This window comes from Leptosomus discolor, chromosome 5 (genome assembly GCF_034619465.1).
Source record: "Leptosomus discolor isolate bLepDis1 chromosome 5, bLepDis1.hap2, whole genome shotgun sequence".
NCBI lineage: Eukaryota > Metazoa > Chordata > Aves > Leptosomiformes > Leptosomidae > Leptosomus > Leptosomus discolor.
This window is the reverse complement of record NC_141395.1, coordinates 76,800,893-76,822,605: the sequence shown is the minus strand read 5'-3', so window position 1 is coordinate 76,822,605 and position 21,713 is coordinate 76,800,893. Positions and strand designations below refer to the sequence as shown.

Genomic DNA, 21,713 nt, shown 5'->3' with positions numbered 1-21,713 from the left:
TCAATCCTTTTCGACACCAGCCATGCAAATTAAAACTGTAACCTTCTGAGTACTTATTTACTGGAGAAATCAGAAAGAAGGTCACTGCACTGAACGGCTGCTCTTCTGGCCTGTGGTTTGACTCAACTTCTGTGTACTTAAAATCTATGTACGTGACCTTTCTGCCCTCTGAGTCTTTTCCCTCCTTCTGACTTCAAGTATAATTACGAAACAAAAGAATTTAGGATGCGCTTTGATCTGAAACAATTGGGTATCAAAGTTCAGAGCTGAGTAGCCTCTGTAAAGTATTCATTGTGGTACTGCATGACTCTTTAATTAGTATTTAGCAGTTTCAGTAAAAAGCATATTTAAATGGATTAACCGGTAACTGACACACCTAATATTTTATGGTGAATTAACTGACTGTTCTTTGCTGAGCTCTGCAGGAATCTTGCAAGCTTAATGTTTACATTATTAATACTGTTTTTCAAATAGAAAATGCTAAAGGACAGGACGTTTCTACTGGCCAAGTGGGGTTATCTGTCCCTGAGACCTGGAAAGGCAGGTCTTAACGTGTGCAGTGGGAGCTGTGTGGTAGGGGTGGCAGTAGTTCTGTGGATTACTTTAGAGCAATATATTCCTAGCTGAGTGTGACTTCCAAGTACACCACTAGCTAGAAAATAGATATATTTCTGGAGAGTGTGGATTAGGGAATTTCATTTTCTTGTGACATTCTAGGTACAGAAGTCCATGTGTCTTAATCTTTGAGAAGATCGTGGAAAAAGCACAATGATTTGCAAGCTTGAGAAGGTCTGGAGGCCTCTTGCTAGTTTGGCTTGTGGAGGTGATTGTTAAGCTGTGGTCCGGGTGCCTTACTACCTTCACAGAGGTAAATAAAGATGCAAAGAGGCCCTTCAAACTGATGATGAAATAAAGCACAGTCAAACATAAACACATAAATCAAATGTAAGAACTGGTAGGTTTTTGCATCTCTTGACACGTTTGATTCAAAATGTGTTGCTTTTCTGGACATGTGATCTTGACTAAAGTGTTGGGCTCTTTATTGAACTATCAGTGACTTGGGATATATAGATGTAGGCTGGCTGTTGATGACAAGGAGCAAATTAGAGTAGCAGCAAGTGGAGAGGTGGAATGAAGAAACATTTTTAAGCTGAGAAAGCTGTATTTTTGAGTCTCAACAGCTGAGCAGTGCATGTGTTATTCCTTGTATGTTTATCCTATCTTAAAATACTCCTTTACATGAACTCAATTCTGTCATATTTATAACCTATTGTTCTTTTATGTTGTGTTTTTCATCATTTTACCTCATTGTCAAGGTAAAATTAATAAGAAACTGGGAAGTTAAAGGGATTTCCTTCCTCCTTATTCTCCAATTCCAGTTGCTGTTTTGCTGGCTGCCTTCCATTTCTTATTTTGATGTGTTTATCAGGCTTTTGGCTTCGGCTGGCGGCTCAACAGGAACAAAGTTGCAAGGCAGCAAACAAATGTCAGTTTAATTCTTGTAGTTGGTAAATCTTTCACTTTTTTTGGCCTATATAGGTGTTCTTTTATAGGTCTTTATTTTCTAGGAAGAATTTCTTGACAAAATAATTGGAAACCTAAAAGATTAGAAATCATTTCAGTAAACCTATTCTTGCACTTAATCCAAAAGAAAATTTGTTGTAACAACTGCTGCCGTGCTGATCTTGGTATAATGTAGTGACAGTGAAAATCTGAAGTTGCAAATCCTTTAAGGATTTACTGATTTTCTTCAACTTTGTTAATCCATTTGGGTTGTATAAAATGAATAGTCAGTAGGGGAAGACAATGTTTGGACAAGACAAAGAATCTAGGAAGTCAAAATTGCTGCTGTTGCTCTGACACTGCTGCATTTACTGAATGCTTAGGAGGTAAATGCATTGTTAGTCTCTTACTGCCTCTGATCACCCAGTAGCAGTACTCTGGAAAGCAGATGCCTTTGAAAGCAGAAGTTTTATATATTTTCAGCCAGTCTTTCCTGCTGCTTTGCGATAATGTTTTTGAAAGATGTAAAAATGGAAGAACTGCTTTTAGTGCACTCATTCTTCTTTTCATATGTCTCATTTTCTGTTAACTGGTAAGGGACAAAGGTTTTTGTTACTGGTTCCTTTTGATCTGTATCCTAATTAACCAGAGGTGGCAGTGAAGCATCAATCCTGATGTATCTCTGGTTAGGAGCCCCGTTTCTCTTCCCTGAGCTCCTTAAGTTTCAGATACTGAGGATCTGATCTTTTTCATGTTGTCTTTCTCCTGCTACCAAGCAGAAATGATGTGCTTCCTCACATGTGGATTTGAGTGGTACAGCTCTATGGGGTAAGACAGTGAAGTAAAAAGTCACACTTTTCTGCCCAGCTCCAAAGTAATGTTAAATGATAGATTTCACTTTTGCGAAAGTGAAAAGCACTAAGGTCCATCATGTCTGTTTGGTTCTTTTATGGCTTTTTGTTATGCTTGACTGTACCCCATACCTCCCCCTGAGTTTGAAGGAAATAGGTTTTTCTCTTCTAGACTTGCCTTCACACAGTTTGAGTACAATGTTCTTGGGCCATTTGTACAGTCAGGGAGGTTCAGAAACCTAGAGTGGTTTTTCACTTTATTAGTTTCATGACCACTTCAGCCTGCTTTTTTAAAGATCACTAAGTCCTAATGTCAAGGAAGGGGGGTGTGTCACAGCTGAGTTTTCTGCCTTCCTTACAAGGGTTCCCCAAAATTTGTACTCAAAGTGAAACAGTTTCTTACTAATGGTTTGACTTGATTTCTCCATTTAAATCCTCATGTGTGTGGAGGAGCTAATCTGCTTTGCTTTCTGCTTCACAGCAGATAGGTTGCAGTGACACCTTTAGCTCCAGTTAACACTTGCTGCTTTTCGTGGAGATACCCCGATGGTATCCTAGGCTGAGTAGTCTGCAAGGTGAAATGTGGCACCTTAGTACTAGATCTTAAGGCTGGAAAAGGCTACAGCGGTCCAATTTGTCTTGTGTAGCACAAATTGGTTTTAAAGATTCTTTTCACTTAATCATATACCCTTGACCTTTTTATTACACCATGCATCCATGGTCTGGAAAAATGATTAGGTTTTTATTGGCCTACTGTATAAAAGCATACAACAGAAGATTTATCATGTCTTTAAAGCTTACTGTATCTGTTCTTCAGACATTTTTTCTGCAGACACTTGAAGTCTTCACAGAAGTCTGTTAATACCATGTGAAACAAATGTTGGGAATGACATAAGTGTAGCCCTATAAACTGCTTAGGAGGGAATTAGTGACCTTTTAAAGTTTCAGCCTTATTTTTTTCTGTGAATTTAGGGATCGCAGGCAATTATGAAGCACCCTTTGAAAAGAGCAGAAGTATTCCACAGTGGGTTTTCCTGTAGAATACCAACAGAGCCCCCTGAACACAGGGATGCTGAAATTGTGGATCTGTGACTTACCCAGGAAGGTTTTTGGATGCCGTCTCTGTGCCGCGAAACTGCTGTATTGGGCCACGAAATATTAGAGAAATCGTCGCGCGGTTTTCAGTCTCGCGTGGAGCTTTTCCTGAAGGCCTTCGTAGGCCGTTTTTGGGGGTGGTTTGGCATAACCGATACTCCGCACCCTGCGCTCCCGGCCGGGCCTGTGGCTGCAGCGCCGGCGCGGGGCCGGCAGGGGGAGACGGCGAGCGGCGCGGCCCGCCCTGCCGGGGGGGGGACAAGGACCGGACCGGGGCTGCCGGGGGGGGGGGGGGCGGGACGACCGACCGGGGCTGCCGGGGGGGGGGGGGCGGGACGACCGACCGGGGCTGCCGGGGGGGGGGGGGGGGGACACGACGGACCGGGGCTGCCGGGGGGGGGACGGGGGACGGACGGACGGACACGGGACGGGGGCTGCCGGGGCGGGGGGGGGGGGGGGAACACGGGACCGGGGCTGGCGGGGGAGGTGCGGGGCTGGCGGGGGAGGTGCGGGGCTGGCGGGGGAGGTGCGGGGCTGGCGGGGGAGGTGCGGGGCTGGCGGGGGTGTCCAGTGCTGGCGGGGGTGTCCAGTGCTGGCGGGGGTGTCCAGTGCTGGCGGGGGTGTCCAGTGCTGGCGGGGGGAGTCCCGGCCTCCTTAAGGGAAGCCGGGAGCTGCTTTACAGGAGCTGCACGGGGGCGCCGGGCGCCGTCGGTGTTGGCCGGTCACGGCAGCCCCTGCCGGCGGGCGAGGTGTGAAGGCTCGAACGGGTCGGAATCGGCGTCGGCCGCATCTCCCGGCTCGGCCGTGTCGTCGGTGTTCGCCGTCGCTGCTCGTGCCTCGGTCACCGCCTTGGGCTCGAATACAGCCCGAGTGCTGCGGCTGTGGCGGAGCTGCCTTGTGTGGGGACACAGCGCTTCCAAATGCGCTTGCCGTGTGGGTGGGACCTGCGAGAGCTTGGGCCTGTGCTGCCCTCCTGACGGGCGCTTTAACTGCTGTCAGTCAGTCCCCTTTGATGTGTCGAGAGAAGTTTTAACAGAAATGCCTTGCCACACTTCAGAACTTTAAACCCTTGGAATGTCACGTTATTCTCAGCTGATTAAATGGAGAGTGCAGGGAAGCTACCATCGTATTATTTATAAATTGTTTGTTCATAGATGCACTTGCAGAATTTACAAATCTCCTGAAATAATAGGCCTTGTTTGGAACACTAAGTAATAGTTCATGTAGTTCAATATAAGATTAATTAAAAGTGCTGATGTGTATTTCATATCGTCTAAGTGGCAAGTAGCTGGCTGTGAGATCAGCTCTATGAAGAACTCTAGAAATACTATCCTTTCTAAATTAATGCCCTGATAGAGAAAAATGGGTGTGATTTGCTTTCTTAACCAGTAGATCATAGTTTCTTTAGACTTCAGCGGTATGCTGAGCATTATGCTGACCTAATGTATTTTCTGCCTCTGAGTAGCTTGCAGGTCCTCAAGGCACTGAACTCTTTCTTTTTTGTCAATGTGCTCAAAGGAGCGTTGAAAGCTTTCAGTGCCTGGTTTTCTAGGCTAGAAAGCTGCCTGTTAAGATGCCTTGTCTGAAGATGATGCTGAGCAGTTGGCTACTCTAGACACTAGCTAAAATACTCAGCTTGCTAGGTAGCCTCCTGCTTGGTCTTTCTGCTGGGGAAAACAGTGAAATGCATAGAAAAGAGTTGAATCAGAAGTACTTTTCTTTCCCTCTTGGATGAAATAGGATGTAAAACTCGGTTTCATTCTGTACAGCCCTTTCAGAATCCTTTGCTTAATGTTGTATTGGAGTAATACCTGGCTGGAGCTCAAACCTGTAGCTTGTAGTGAGTAAATTTTTTGGACATAACTACTTGCTCCTTGTAAGTCTGTGCAAACGGTGCTAATCATGTAGGTATGACTTGTCAGCATTCGTACGAGGTATTTTTGGGTACCTCATTTTGGAAGGTTTTGGCACTTATCAAAGCTGAGATTTGAAGTGTTTCTGCATCGTCATCTGAAAAGAGCTGAGTGCACAGAATGCAGAAAGCAAGCATAATACCTTTATTCAGATTCGGCACCTTAAAACATGGCTGTGCATACTTGTCAGTAATGGATGTCAAGCTGTGTTGTAATAAAATAAATGTTAGAGCATTATTTTCCCTTCATTTTATTGATGGCTAATTAGCTATTTGAGCTGTATCAATTATAGTCAATCAGCTTTTGGTAATAACCCCTTTTACCTCTTCACCTTACAGTATTTCATCCTCACGACAGCTATCCTGATATAGGAGAAATTTTTATATGTAACTAATTGAAATCCTAACAGAATAGTGAATGCAATTTCAAGCCAGGCCACGAAATTAAGAAATAAGAGCAGATGGCCTCTTCAGAAAAAATAGATTAAAGAGAATAGATGCTCCTGGACAGCTACATAGTTAATCCCTTGCTTCTTGTCAAGAGGTGTTGCCAAAAGATAGTTGTTATGCAAGGGTAAAATAAAAGCTGTGTGAATTTAGTGGGAGGGGGAATGCTTTTCCTCATTCCCAGCTCTTTCTTATAATTTAGTGTTCATATTTTTAAGATACAGCTATAGTAGATTAGAGTAGTAGCCTGTTAAATTAGTTGTGTGTTGCTTCAGAAAGGGATACTACAAAAAAGAACAATCATGGGAATGTGGATTCACTTATATTCAACAAAGATTCATTCTAGCATTTGTGGTAATGTATTGCTCTGTGAAACAGTGAGTCTTTAAACCCTCGTGTCAAATTTGGTAGAGGTATTTGTGCCTATATTTCTCGTGATGTCTTGAGGAAGATTTTTTTCTCTCTTGTTAAATGTTCTTTACAGATTTATTACTAGAGGACAGTCAATCTTTTTCAGTTCAGTTGAGCACCTTTATTTCTTGGTTTTATGCAAAGTAGCCTATTCCAGCATTTTAGATGGTTATTCAGTTTGTAACTAGGTAGGTCATTCCCGCATTTTCTCTAAAATCAATGAGTAAAGGGGAAATGAAATTTGAAGCTTAATATACACATGAATCATTGTTTAGGAAGACTTATTCATGGGACCGTAAGTACTCATTATGACTGTGTTGGTCTTTCGTTCTTCCCAAATGCGCTTTTATGCTTTACTTCTCTCTAGTAGCAAGGAGTGATAGGACAATCTACCATGTTGAGTGGTTATTGCTGTCTCAGCTGTCCTTCATCCTTTGGGCACCCAGACCCTGAATTTCTTAGCTGCATTTTTTTAAATGCATCCTTTTTGTCCTTTGCCACATCTAGAAGGTAGCTTGATTCTATACTTTTGGAAACTGGAGCATCAAAAATTCCTTTCCCATATAGAAGGAAATCAAACATCACGGAACCAAGAAGTAGTGGCACCTCAGGTTCTCGGTGTTGGCACTTTTCTTGTTGTTTCTTGGCAGACAGAAGTGATGAAGGAGCAGAAACTTGAATATATGGGATTATGAAGGCAAGAGGAGGACAGGCAAGGCAGGTGTCTAGTTAGTAGCAGCTTCTGCATTTTCCCAGCGCTACTGATGTCAATGGGACCAGTTCAGCTTTGGTTTTGCTGTCTCACCTTAATGTAGGTGTACTTCTCTGTGGATTGTTCCACTGCACTTAAAGATGTCAGCTGCCCTGTGCATGCGATGCTTTCTAGTAGTTGATTATTCTGTGTAAAACCTGTAGAAATGTACTGAAGTCTATTTAAACTAGTAAATACAGGAATTACTCCCATAAGAAAATTCCTCACACACGCAATCATCACTGGGGAAAAAGTTAGTCTTCAGTGAAAGCTGGAATTTTGAAATTAGCAGGATTAAAACTAAACCAGTAACATACCTAAAATTAATCACGTAACTACATGAGATGATGTGGCTTCTGAAACTGCAGTAAAACTGAGGTGTCACATCTTTCAGCTTTATATAAGCACTTGATTTTAAGCTGTCTTCAAAACAAATTTAAGAAAAATGATTTGCAATATCTTGACTGCTCGATAGTTGCACAGAACATCATGCAGGTATTCTGCTTATTACAGCTATAACATAACCGTGTCTATTGGAAAGAAACTTGACCTTGGACTTTTAAAAATATTTTTTACTGAAGATGCTTTTTTATAAATGTACTAACCTGAAATATGATTTACTCAGAAGGAATTGTTTAGGTTTACTTAAGCTAAATATGAAGACACTTTAGATAAAAACCAGCTCTGAATTATAATTTTTAGTGGCAAGTAAAACCATACCATAAAAGCTACTAAAAATGTAGTATAGTTTAACTTTCTTTACGAGGTGTGTTTCAGCAAGAGCTTACTAGCATAAGTTGGTAGCTACTTCAGATATTTATGCAGGTATAAATCATGAAGCTGTTTCAATTTTTTCTTAAATCTGGAAAAGTGAGTAATGTTCTGTTAGGTGACTGCTAGAAATACTAGTTTAAGAAAAAAATTGACAGATGTAAAAGTTGTGAGATTGCTTTCCTCAGTGATGGTGCTACATGGATAAGAACATAGTCCTATAGAGGACAAGCTTATTGCAGTCTTGGATCTCACTATTCTGGAGAAACTGGTCTGTTGGCAAAGATGTTCCTTCTCTTATGACTTGCAGCTGGAATGAGTCCATAAGTTGGACTTCAAGGTTTATCGCCCTTCTAGGAAAGTGTGATCTTGGTCTAAAGTTCCAGGAAGTGATTCAACTGATTTTATGAGAATAAGTTTAATAGAGTAATATTTGGAAATGGCTGAATGTGGTAGCAACCTGCTTAATTGTGTAATATGTATCTTCATACACAGAGAAGATGTTTGCATTCACCTGCTATTAGCATGTGAAAGGGATAGTAATTAGTGTTATCCCTCTGCTAGCTAAAAACTCTTAGCATCCGGGTTAGTTTTTAACATTCAGTTTATGTTGAAACTCATACATAAAATTTTCATGTGAATTTTTTAAGCTGCACTGTCCCATAGGGCGGTAGATGTACAAGCAGCTTTTGTGTGGTTTTTTCCTGCCAAGCTGTGTAACTGCAGCCAAGGACTGTAATGGATGACAAATAATGAAAGTGCTGCTTACAATAATTGTATCAAAGGTAATGTTTTGCCTCTTTTATCTGCTAGCACTGGGAATAATGGCCTTCTGAAGGATCAGAGGTGTGTGAAAGTAATCCAGAATGGTGTGCTGGAATTAGTCCTCTTTCTTCTACATGCACCAGCTAACCTCCGTTGGTTTGTTTCATACATCTGTGGACTGGAATACACAAATGATTTAGGAACTTTGGATTGTTACCTTTTTCATAAGTATTCTGAAAGCATTTTTCAAATTGTTAAGCTGTATTTTAGTTTTGCGGACTGAAATACAGTCCAGCCACGATGTTATATCCCTTCATTCACATGTGGGTTCATGTTCTTTCTGTACAAGTTTACCTTTTCACACAGCTTACTTGCACATCAATAGTTCATGCTTTAGTACACGAAGTTGCAGATGTGAGGTCTCAGGAGTCTGAGCAATTTCCATCAAAGGACCAGGAAATTTGTGTTAGAGTCAAGAAGCTGAGGAAATCATGAACAGTAGGTTGAACCAACACAGATATGCATGAAGCTTACTCCAGCATATACTGTGTTCAATAGTTAATCTTTTTACAGGCTCCAGAGCACTGGCAGCATTCATTTTCCTGCTTTCCTTGACCAGGGCAGTGTCACAGAATATATAGATGTTTTTCTCAATTTCTATAGTAAGAATGAGATTGTGCTTGTTGGTAATGGTTATGTATCAACCGGTGGGTATGAGTTTTCCAAGTCCTAACAATGTCTAGTGCTGAATTTGAGTTTCACTGAATTTGGTGTGAGAATTTAGACACATTACAGGTACTTGTGATAGCCTCATCTCTGTTCCTTTCCCTAACACTGTGAAATGTGAAAAATGACAACTTTTTATTGGACAGAAAATCTATTTTAGACAGCTTCATGTTCTGGGAAGCAGTGGGAAGAGATGTGTAACTTCGAATGTGTACACTTTCAGCCATGCAGAGTAATGGTGGGGCTATGGAGAGGGACAACAATGGACTGCTGTACACTGGATTTGTCTAAATACGTTTTTTCTGGACTGCTTGAGCATATGTAATACTGTGATGCAACACAAACTTCTAGCATGCTTTCAGGTAACAAATCATGGCTTTCTGGGCTACAGTATTCCATGAGACATAAATCTTGGGGTAGGGGCAGAATTCACTAGAACTAGTATGTTTTTAAAAATACTGAAGATGGAACGAATTTTTCCTTCAAAAAATCCTTTCAAAATGCTTCTGCAAAACAGAAATCAAACAAGGACCTTGTGAAAAGTTGCATCAGTGCAGAGAGGAGGGATCACCACTTTCAAAATGCTGGCAATGTGTTCTAGTGCAGCCCAGGATGATGGTGACCTTTGCAAGCATACATTCCTGGCTAGCGTTCAGCTTGTTAGGACTCCCAGGTCCTTTTCTGGAAAGCTGCTTTCTAGCTGTTTGGTGGCCAGTCTGTTCTTGTGCGTGGGGTTAGTCCTCCACAGGTACAGGACTATGCACTTCCCTCTGAACTTGATGAGATTGTATGCCCATTTCTCCAGCTCTTCAAGGTACTTCTGAGTCATTGCAACCCTCTGGTGCTTGAATCACTTCTCCCAGTTTTCTGTTATCTGTAAACTTGCTGAAGCTGCACTGTGTCCCATCATCCAGGTCATTGATGAGGATGTTAAACAATATTGAGCCTTGGAGCGCACCACTAGTGTCTGGCCTCCAGCTGGACTGGTGGTGATGCCACTTATTCACAATCCTTTGAGCCAGGCAGGTCAGTTTTCAGTCTGCCTCACTGTTTCTCTAGCTTGCACCTCGTCAGTTTATGTGAGGTTGGTATGGGAGACAGCATCACAAGCCCTACTACAGGTGAGATGGACAACACCAGCTGCTTCTGTCTCATCTGTAGAGGTATTCATATTATTGAAGGCTCTCAGTTTGGTATGGCATGACTTCCCTGTCCTAAGTCCATGCAGACTGCTCATAATCAGTGTCCTTCACATGCTCGGAAATGACTTACCAGGGCTGTTTACTGCATCACTTTCCAACGGATCAAGGTGAGTCTTGCCATCCTGTTGTTCCCCAGATCCTCCTCCTTGCTCTTGAAGATAAGACTGATACTTGCTTTGGTCACTAAGAATGTTCCTTGATGACCATGACCTTTCAAAAAGAGTGGCCTGTCAATGGCATCAGCCAACTCCCCCAGCGCTTTTGGATATTTCCTGAAATTTCTGGTTTACTGATGATTTCAAGTAAAATGTGGCTTATAGAAGGTGTGAATTGTGTTTTATTAGGATTTATCAGTAGGATATGACACTAGTGAATTAAAGATTGCCAGAATGTGATGCTGTGCCCTGGCCTTCTGTCAGTTGGGTTGGAGGATGCTGGCAAAACTCTAGAGTTGCTCAAAATGATTTTTAGAGAAGTAGGGGAAGAATGCTACTTTGTCTTGCTGATGACTACGTAAATCTTGCATAATGCTAGGTAAACACTTGTACACTTGCGTAACTATCAGTTATATAAAATATGGGGATGGAAGATACCCTACTAAGATGTGTTTTGGTAGTGTAGGTATCTTCCAGTATCAAATGCGGTTTGCTTGAATCTGTCAGCTGATTTTCAGACTATATTGTCTTTACCAATGCCCTAAAGCTTTAAGTGTCTTCAGTAGTGCTCAAGCCCGTCTGCTTTAGAGTTCAGTAACTGGATGTGCTATGGCTGGTGTTTCAATTTGGCAATAGCAAGCTTGCTGATGACACCAAGCTGTGTGATGTAGTCAACATGCTGGAGGGAAGGGAGGCCATCCAGAGGGACCTTGGCAGGTTGGAGAGGTGGGCCTGTGCAAACCTCATGAAGTTCAAGGCAAGTGCAAGGTCCTGCACCTGTCAGGCCAATCCCAAGCACAAATACACAAGTGGGTGATGAGTGGATCTAGAGCAGCACTGTCGAGAAGGGCTTGGGGGTGCTGGGGGATGAGAAACTGAGTAAGAGCCAGCAATGTGTGCTTGCAGCCCACAAAGCCAGTTGCATCTTGGGCTGCATAAAAGTGGCCAGCAGGTCAAGGGAGGTGATTCTCCCCCTCTGCTCTGGTGAAACCCCACCTGCAATACTGTGTTCAGCTCTGGGGCCCCCAGCATAGGACAGACATGGACCTGTTGGAGCAGGTCCAGAGGAGGCCATGAAGATGCTCAGGGGGCTGGAGCACCTCCCCTGTGAGGACAGGCTGAGAGAGTTGGGGTTGTTCAGCCTGGAGAAGAGAAGGCTCTGGGGAGACCTTATAGCAGCCTTCCAGTAACTGAAGGGGACCTATGGGAAAGATGGGGAGGGACTTGTTATCAGGGAGTGTAGTGATAGAATGAGGGGTAAAGGCTTTGAACTGAAAGAGGGGAGATTTAGACTAGATATAAGGAAGAAGTTCTTTACTGTGAGGGCGGTGAGGCACTGGCACAGGCTGCCCAGAGAAGCTGTGGCTGCCCCCTCCCTGGCAGTGTTCAAGGCCAGGCTGGATGGGGCTTGGAGCAAGCTGGTATAGTGGAAAGTGTCCCTGCCCGTGACGGGAGGGGTTGGAACTGGATGGTCTTTAAGGTCCCTTCCGACCCAAAACATTTTATGATTCTATGATATGCCTATGCATATTAAGGGCTGCAAGTTTATCCATTTTTCAGATGGCATCTGAATTATGCTTTTCCTTCTTGTGGAAGTTGTCAAAAGAATCACAAGAAGTCTGAGTAGTGCTGTGTGCATAATAAGGAAGAAAGGTTACAGACCTTCTTGATGACTCCCCAAGATGACAAGTTAAATCTTGTGTAAGGGCTACCTGATTGTGCTCATAGATATAAATGAAAAAGATGCAGGGTTTTGTAAGGGCTCTTGATACAAAATGTGAGCTTAAATTTGTGTAAGCCCTATGCCCCAAGTGTAGTATAAGATAATCTGTATGTTGGATCCCCTTCTGAAATAAAAAGTCATGGCTTTACATTTGAAATCTGCATCCAAAGTAGCTTTATATTGCCAATTACCATGTTTACACACACTGCTTTTTTGAGGGACCTACTTTAGGCTTATGTTTAAAACTAGGTAAGAAATGTCTTCTAAGCATAAAGATCACTTAATACCAACTCTTCCATTTTGTTCCGACCATACCATCTAAATAGTTTAGAGTACCTTTGCCTTTGGGGCTTGTGGGCTACTTGTGCTGTCATATGGAAGCATAGAAAAGTACTTGCAGAAAGGGAATTGTATTATCTGCAGGCTATTGCTCAGTAGGTGTGGTAGGTAAAAAAAGTGGATGGTAAGGGTACCTTTTCAGACACCTACTTACAGGAAGGATCATAAGGTACCTGAGGCTTTATGAAACCTCTGAAGGTCCAGTGTCCTGCTTGAAGCAGGATGAAAGCCAAAGCTATGTCTAATATTTATGCTGTGAAGTTAGGTGTTCGTGAAGCAGGGACCAACATGGCAGACAAGAGTTTTTGTTCTGATAGGATGCACCATCCAAATTTAAAGTACCTCAGTTCAGGGCGTTGGGTACTGTTTTTCCACGTGTATGTTTTAAGTTGCCTTTGGAATATTTTATTTTGAAGATATAGAACAAATGAGTTGACTTTTTTGCAGTTAGTTGATTCCTGACCTTGCTAATGTAAAAAACATTTGTGTTTAAAGAAAGCTGTCAACAGAAGGTAAACCGTATAGGAATTTTTAGCACTTTGTTTTAAGTTCAGAAACTCTTTGCAATGAGAGAAACAATTTTCAGTGGAGTAGGGTGGGTATATGGGGCTGAAGCCTATGTTTCTATCTTGTTTTTTTCCTGAGCAAGACTGAACATCTGTTAATACCTTGCATGCTACTTTTGACAGTTTCTACTGTGATACTTTCTAGTTTATTGCTAATATTAATCAGTCTAAACAGATTTTAGTGGAGTCATTTTTGATGTGAAGGTAATAGGTGTTGAATTAGTTTTAAATTGCTTAAATAAAAAGGCCTATTCAAAATATTTGTCATATTGGTGACTGAAATGTATTTTCAGATCAGTGTAGACAGTAGTACTTTGTAAAATATAACTTACAATGCCTGTGAATGTAATTTAAATAAAGATTGGTTTGAGTCCTTCAACAGGGATATTATTAATTTGAGTATGCTGAATGTTGTAGACATCATTCTAGCATGAACCACTCATTTTATTGTAAATTCAAATTGGATTCATTGTCAGTTGTTTCTACAAAATTAAGGTGGCATATGACAGTTATTCTGAATTCAACTATTGTAATAATGTGCATTTGTTGAAACAAATTCCTATGTTTTATGCAGAGTTCATGCTCTTAATGTATTACTTTTTATGCCAGTTCAGAGTTGGGACCTACTGTGGAGGCTAAATTTATGATTTTAAAAGGCTGTTTTTGAAGTGTCAAGGTGATGGCTGAGGAGAATAGGTGAAGTTTTGAAGTTCACAGAAGATTGGGGATGGGTGCAGCAATAGAGCAGCTGCATTAAAAGTTGAAAACATTATTGTATTTTTGATTCAAGTCTTTTAGACCCATTCAGGATGGATGTAGGTATAGCCATTCCACATATTTAACTCCGTTTAAAAATTGAGGCTACTTTTGTTTGCTTGATTACTTTAGTTTTCTAATTTGCTTTTTAAATGAAGATACACTAATTAAAATTCGCTTTGGCAATAATCTTGTGGGAGGGAGAAGATAATTTGTCCAAGCATTTAATTACATCAGAAAATGCTTAGCTGAGGGTCTCTTAATTGTGTGGGTTTTTTTCTGGGGGTCAGGATGCTACATGCAGAATTCCTTGGTTTGATTTGTTTCTTTGATAAATATATACCCAGAGAAGCTGCTTAAAGCTACCTTGACTATACTAGACATCTTTTAAGATACTTAAAAGCAGGAGGCTAAATCTACCTCTTCTATTTAGTGCAAAAATTTGGAGGATCATCCAGGTTGATGTTGATCAAGAGGACACAGAGTCAGTAGTAGCTCTCTTTGAGGCTGCTTTTAGGAAAACCGTGGTGTTTATTTTGGAAAACCTTTTGGAACTTATTAAAGCCTTAGTGTGGTGATTCTAGTTCAAGTTCATATTGTGCAGTACTGTTGTTGGAGAGGTACTGTTTCAGATAACTTCTAATCACCTGATTAGTGGGACAGGGAATAAAGGAGTTGAGTGTAAAATGCATAATCTGAAGCAGTTGAGACTGTTTTGCGATGACAATAATGGGATTAAGCTCTCATCAACATAATCAACATTTGAACTGTGGTTGGGTTCATCGTCCTATGTTACTGCACTTTGGATTGACCAGAACAAATTGTGAAAGGACTGTAAGCATTAAATCAACACCCAGCAGGCTTTCCATGACTTGGATTCATTGCCAAAGTTCTAACTGTCAGTATTTTCAGAATAGGTGTGCTTAAATGTGCCTTCTGAGATAAAGTATGGATTTTACCACAGTGAAAATTTTTAAGTAAGAAGCAGTATAGAATGCTGGAGAATTTTACCTGTGGCATAAAAGTAATGTTTTAATCCCAAAGGCTGTTTCAGAAGTACTTACTGATACTCTGAACTGGAAGGATTGTAGAAAGTTTTAGGAAACTGAACTGATACTGTCTGTGGGTTTTTTCCATAGGAAAAATGTTCTTTGTTCTGAAACTGCTACAACTGACCTGGGAGTTGTCCTCCTCTGGAAGCTTGTCTCTTATCAAAGCTTTCGTGTGCTCCTTAAAGGAGATCTTTATGAAATGCAAACTAGTAAACTAAAGTCTGTTTTCTTGTAGTACCATTATTTTGATTTTTTTCTAGTGTGAAACCATAAGGAATCATACAGTCAGACCAGATATCCATCTAGCTCAGTGTTGTATCTCCAGCAATGGTCAATAGCAGTGATTTTTAGGAAGTAAAAGGAATACAGGAACTAGAAGTATATAAAGATACTTCCCCAGCCTTCAGTTTGACTTAAGAGCTTTCCAAATTGAAGATGGTGTGTTATTTCAAAGTCAACTGTGAAGTCTTGAGAATATACTAAGATATACTATTGTTATTGGGGCATGCTTTAGCAGTTGTATAACAAACTTGTTTGGTTGTCTTGGTCTAAATTTTGATGTTTCTTTCTCTTAGCTACAAGCTAATAAAATTGGAATTGTCCAAATAAAGCAAAATACATTGCTCCTGTTGTATAGTGCTAGTAATTTCCAAAACCACTTTAGTGTATTTGTCAGGTGTTATTTAAGAGCATTTATAAAGGATAATGTTGTTCTTACAATACTTTCATTTCCAAAATTACTGTGGAAACTATTTCTAGGGAAATTGCAGTGCAATTCTGTTAACCCTGTTTTATGAAGGTGCAATCGTTTGGGTGTTCTAGAATTTCAGCCTTGGATTATTCACTTGTTCTTCCATCTGAAGTAGAAAAAAATTAGTGTGAAAGGATTTGGATTTAGTAGGGTGTCTCATAAGACTTCTGGATCGAAGGAAAAATAGAATGTTTCTTAAGGATTTGTAGACAGATTTACCTGGTTCCTGTTTCTCCTGATCTTTTTGTATTGAGGACAAATGCAATAGACATTTCTGTTTACTTTGAGTTTGGTGTTTGATCTTACAGTGTTTGTATTGATTTACTACAGACAAATACAAAGTATTGCTTTGTTGTACATTAAATGCAAGTATTTATATTGGCTTAGAGGGAGCTGGAATCCTGGCTTGTAGTTCTGTCACAGGAAGATTAATTCTACCTAAAGATTAACGTGAAACAATTCTACTTTGTCATTATCTGATGTATCTAGCAACATTATTTGGTGAATTAACTGAGGAGTAATCATTGCTTAGATCTCCCTGCTATGATTAAATGTAAAGAAAAAAATCCATGCAGTTATTACTTCATCCAGTATAAATTCCTGGACTGTTGCATTAGCTTCATCCTTGGCCTGAGAACATGGGATTTTAATCTCTGGCATTATGGGACGCTTTAATCACATGTTTATTTACTATTTGTGATCTAGGAAATGTCATTGCTTCATATAGCTAAGCAGTACAGAATGTAATCTGAGGATTAGGAAAAGGCAAATCTTCCTATCCATTTGGCCTTGAAAATCTGATTGGATTTCCTGTGTGATCTGGCATGATTTTCCCTAATTATCTAAAGCTTGATGTATGTGATAGATACTGAATGAGCTGTGCAGATATGGATAAAATTCTAATGCCGAACTTTATTTATATTCATCATAGATTTGAGTGCAAAGAGATGACAAGGATAAAAACCAGAAAAATCTGAGAAAACGTGATCTCAATAAGACACTTTCAGTAATTCAGTGGCTTTGACTTTGTTCATTCAAAATGAAAGTCTTACAGCAGTGAATATGTATAAAGTCTTAAGTCAGTTTGATTAACTTTGGAGCATAATAAGAAATAAATCTTTTATTTTGTAGTGCTATGGCTCTTTATTAGAAGAAAAACAAGTCATTTGACTTTAAAACAGATGGGGAAAATTGTGGTCCATTTTGCTGAGAGTTGATTGGTGGCCTCTATGGGGTTCCAGTGGCTTCAAGCAAGTGGAAAGTTGATTAAACAGTAAAAGTTTAAGAACAACCATTTCTTTATTCTTTAAATGGTTAATAGAAAGTATGTAGCTGTTTGGGGTAGGAAAACTGATCTTCAGAGTAATGAATGGATTTTTTTAATATTTACTCTGGCTGTGTCAAGTTGAGTGATTACTAGAGCAGGAAGGGGATATTTTTTCTACGACCTTTTTAATTTTTTTGTATTAACTAAATCAAAATACTGTAGAATTATGGATATCTAGCATGAATCAAGTTGTTGCAGTCAAATCCTTCAAATACTGAATTCAAGTAACTTATGTAAGCTAAAATAATTAGGAAATACAAGTAAGTGCAGTGATCTCAAGTAATTTATGCAGCTGGCTCATCTGAGGAATGTTGCTGAGATACTGTTAGAACTCTGCTCTTAACTCTTCAAATATTTTAACCTTGACCAGTCTGGGACATCTGAATGTTTCTGAAAACCCCTCACTTTTAGGTGTAATATTTCTGTGCGATTTCTAAGATCCTTAAACCACTGTTCATTTGTAAATTTGTGGTTCTAATTTAAAATTCCTTACTACTTCTGAAAATACAATTTTAATGAAATTAAATTTTCAGGTGTGCCAGGGGATTGCAGTGTATGCCATATTATGCAGTTGTGTACAATAGTGTATGACTCAACAGGAGAAAACAAATTTTTAGCTTTACTAGTTCATGAAAACATGGTGGATGTTGTTAAAAGTACTTTTTATTTTGTAAGTTTAGATTACTTCAGGAAAACGTCCTTCACTGTGACGGTAATTATAGCTACTGAAAACTTCTAAAGATCTTGTATCAATGTAAGTGTGAGGAGACTTTGGTGCACTGATCTGTTCCAAAATACTACAGCACGGTGCATTAATTTAATTTTTAATCTTGAATGGAGCTGAAATGTTCTTTTCTGTATTTTTTCTGAACAAGTTCAAGACCTAATTTAAAGTCAACACTAAATGAAATCATACTAAATTTTGTGGTAACTGCATTTGCTTCAGTCATAACAAAATGTATGTGTTGTTGTTACAATTTTAGTATTTGATATTTCTTGTTGTAAAATGTTGCTAAAGAACACCATACTTCTGATCAGTTCTGAGCTTCTAGTATATATACTGTTAGTAGTGTATACTAACAGCAGCACTAAAATTCAGTGTCAAGTTTGTTTTCCACTTGTAAAACATACAAACCTCCAAGTCTTTAGTCTTGTTTTCCAAGAGAAATTGAAAAGCTTTATCGTAACTGCCCTTGTTACATTGGGAAGCAGCGGTGTTAAAAGCAGTTTACTTGTATTTGAGTGCTGTGATTAGTACTAACACTTACGTCTGAATGTGATATTTAGAAACTGACTTCTAAAAAAAACCAGTCACCTGCTTTGAGTAGGAACATCATGCCCTGTAAAATTTCAGTCTTAATTTCATCTGGAAAAGAATTTCAGTGTAATTTTGCATGTGTTTAATTGCCCATATTTCTCATCCATAAAGCGGCATCTATAGAGAGCACGTGAATTCCATTTTTACCTGGATTCATCTGTTAAAATATGTTCCTAGTGGTTGTCAGCTTGTGGGCTGAGGTATTCGGTCTTTTTTCTGAGCATGATGCACCATAAAGGACAATTCAGAGGAAATTTGCTTTGATAGGGCTCTGCTGGAATTTTACAATACTAGAACCCCTATGAATCAAACTTCCCAGGGACTTGCTAAGAAGATTTGAAAGTATAGCTGGGGAAGGCTTTTCTTTCAAGAAGCTTCAGATAGTCTGAAGCTAACTTGGCTTTCTTAGTTCTTCAGTCACTGAACACTAACTTCATGCATAAATACAGTTGTGTTTATTTCCTGTTCTGTGCTAGTGACTTGAGAACTTGCATGGGAGACTGGAGTGTCAGTTCTCAGGAAAGGTGTTAGCATATTCACTTCTGTTGTGGTGAATGCAAACAGACTGGTATTCATGAAACAAAGCTGCTAGTGATCTGTGGATTTTTTCAGTAGTAAGACATTTGTTGGTTTACTATTTTTCATTGGAAGTAACTTCAAACTAAATTGACAAGTAAAATATACCTAAAGGATGCTTTTCCCTTCTGTGTTTTTGATTGATTTCTTTGCACTCGAAAGTTTTATTACTGTCTCCTGTTGTATGTGTCTCTGGAATGAACAGTCATGCAGCCTGGGTGTGAGCTTCTAAATGTCACTTCTAATTATGTTGTCACTGGTATTACACTAATCTCACATTTTTGGGTATGATCTATGTGCCTCAATTACGTTCCTGAAACTTTGAAGGATTGATTTGACATTTGCTTGTAAGTGTACTGTAGACAATCACCATTTGTATGCTTTTCTAATAGCAAAGACGAGTAAAATAGTTAAGTATTAAATGATGTTGGAAGTTTTTGAATTTAAAAATTAATAAAGGTGTCTAAGAATAGTTTTTACTGCTTAAGCCATATAAAACATAAATGTATCCTAAATGTTAAGTTAAAAGTTAGCATTTAAAATGCTTGCAATGCAATTCAAGGTGCTGATATGAACATGAATATTAAAAAGCCTGAAAAAGCAAAACAGTTTAACCCATTGATCTATATAACCAAGTATATGTATTAATTACACAATATGCCATATGTATTATGCCATACAGCATTAGTTTTAAAGTTTTTAATTTATATTGACTGTGAAGATTCTCAGCTTTTAGATTGTCATATTAAACTGAGAAAATAACTAATTTTTTTCCTTTAACAGAAATTGAAAAATTCCAAAAAGGGGAAGGAAAGGAAGAAGAAAAGTATATTGATGTAGTCATCAATAAAAATATGAAATTGGGTCAAAAAGTTTTGATTCCAGTGAAACAATTCCCTAAGGTAAGCGCAGCTTTCATACTTGATAAATCTGAGTGCTTATAAAAGATATTCCACTAATATCATAACTAGTCTTTTTAACTGTTACGTTTAAAACTATTAGCAATCTCTACTGTTCCTGTTCTGCAGTCTGTTCTATAGAAGTTCTAAGGTAGGAGTGGTTCTTGCTGCAATAAATGTGCGTGAGTGGTGCTGGTCACGAAGTAGTATGTTTAGAACTAATAACTCAATCATATTTTCAGGATAGCAGGATTGTCCTCTTCAGAACATCAAAAGGAATTAATATGTTTAAGCTGACTCTGATGCCAGACTTGGAAACTTTCTTATTGTAGGTAGAAGTGCAGCTTAAAATGCACCATTAAGGAACTCCCTGTGTAAATATCTTCTTATCATCTTAAGTTTCAGCCATTGTTAGTCTTGAATAAGTTATATCTACACTACTAAATTTTACAGTGTGTTCTGGAGGGGGGTATTTCTGTTCAGGGAGGGAAGGAATTCCTTCATTCCTTCTTCTATTTCTTTAGGAAGATGATTTCTAAATATTTTTTTCCCCCCACACTGACAGTGTTTCTCACAAGACTGGGTAGCTTGAAGGGATTGCTTTTCTGCTGTTTAAAGTTTCATGAAATACTGCTTCAGTGAATTCAAGACTGCATACCATTTATATGTGGGCACCTCTTTGGAACTCTGACTTAAGTCGTCTTTATGCCTGGGAAGAGCTGTATACAAACATACAGAAGCATAGAGGTGGGAAGGTAAAAGATAGGGGAACCTTACATGGTCAGTGTTTGTAATCAGGATATTGAGATGCAGATACTTAAGCTCAAGGGGAGGAAAGGCAAAATGGATATTAAAGGGAAACAGTGCCTTTGGAAAGATGCTTCTGCTTGATGTAGTGTCAGCTTTCTTTAAAGGACTAAACACTGAAATTCTTATTTAAGATAGCTAGTAGTAGGTAAGCCCTTGCTGTCTTTTGAGTGGGCAAATATGTTTTGCTTTATGCTCAGTATCTCTGGTCCATGGAGATGATCTTTGAGCTGGAGTAAAGCCTGGCATGTGCTATGGAAAGAAACCTGAATTTGTATCCAGATAGAGCTTTGATATAATCCTGTATGTCTGTTTAGACCACCAGGATCCAGGGGGTACAGTGTAACTGTTGTGCAGAATAGAGATGCCATGTGAATTCCTGTGTCTCCTGTAGGACTTTCTTCACAGAAAACAGAATACTCATGCAAATTGCCCTTCTACCAGAGTGAATAAGATCCTAGGTATTTTCAATTTAAGAATATTTTTACTCCAATGTAGGGGATTTTTCTTAGAAATTTCCATTTTTATTACATATAGGTGGATATTTATGTTAAAACTTACTCATTAAAGATTCTGTATAGTCAAAAGGAATTAAAATCTCTCACTGTACAGTAGTCCGGGAGGTGAGTATGAAATCAGACCTAGGAAATGTACTCTTGATCTCTGAAAAACACAGGCTCGGTGATGAGTGGATCAAGAGCAGCCCTGTGGAGAAGGACCTGGTGGATGAAAAACTGAGTATGAGCTGGCAGTGTGCACTCCCAGCCCAGAAAGCAGATTGCATCCTGGGCCGCATCAAAAGTGTGGCCAGCAGGTCAAGGGAGGTGATTCTGACTCTCTAATCTGCTCTAAGATGCACCCTGGAGTACTGAGTTCAGCTCCGGGGGCCCCTACGTAAAAAGGATTTGAACCTGCTCATATAGATCCAGAGGAGGGCTGTGAGGATGATCGTGGGGCTGGAGCACCTCCCCTAAGAGGACAGGATGAGAGAGTGTTGGGGGTTGTTCACT

At 39.6% G+C, this 21,713-nt stretch overlaps 1 protein-coding gene across 2 annotated transcripts in view; it reads left to right on the top strand.

The window, feature by feature from the left end:
- KHDRBS3 (KH RNA binding domain containing, signal transduction associated 3) overlaps positions 1 to 21,713 on the top strand; it is a 91,842-nt gene that overhangs the window by 5,781 nt on the left and 64,348 nt on the right. For both annotated transcript variants that reach the window (XM_086465712.1, XM_086465711.1), the window contains exon 2: positions 19,781 to 19,899. In XM_086465712.1, coding sequence (XP_086321838.1) covers positions 19,781 to 19,899 — 119 coding nt within the window. The remainder of the gene's footprint in view (positions 1 to 19,780; positions 19,900 to 21,713) is intronic.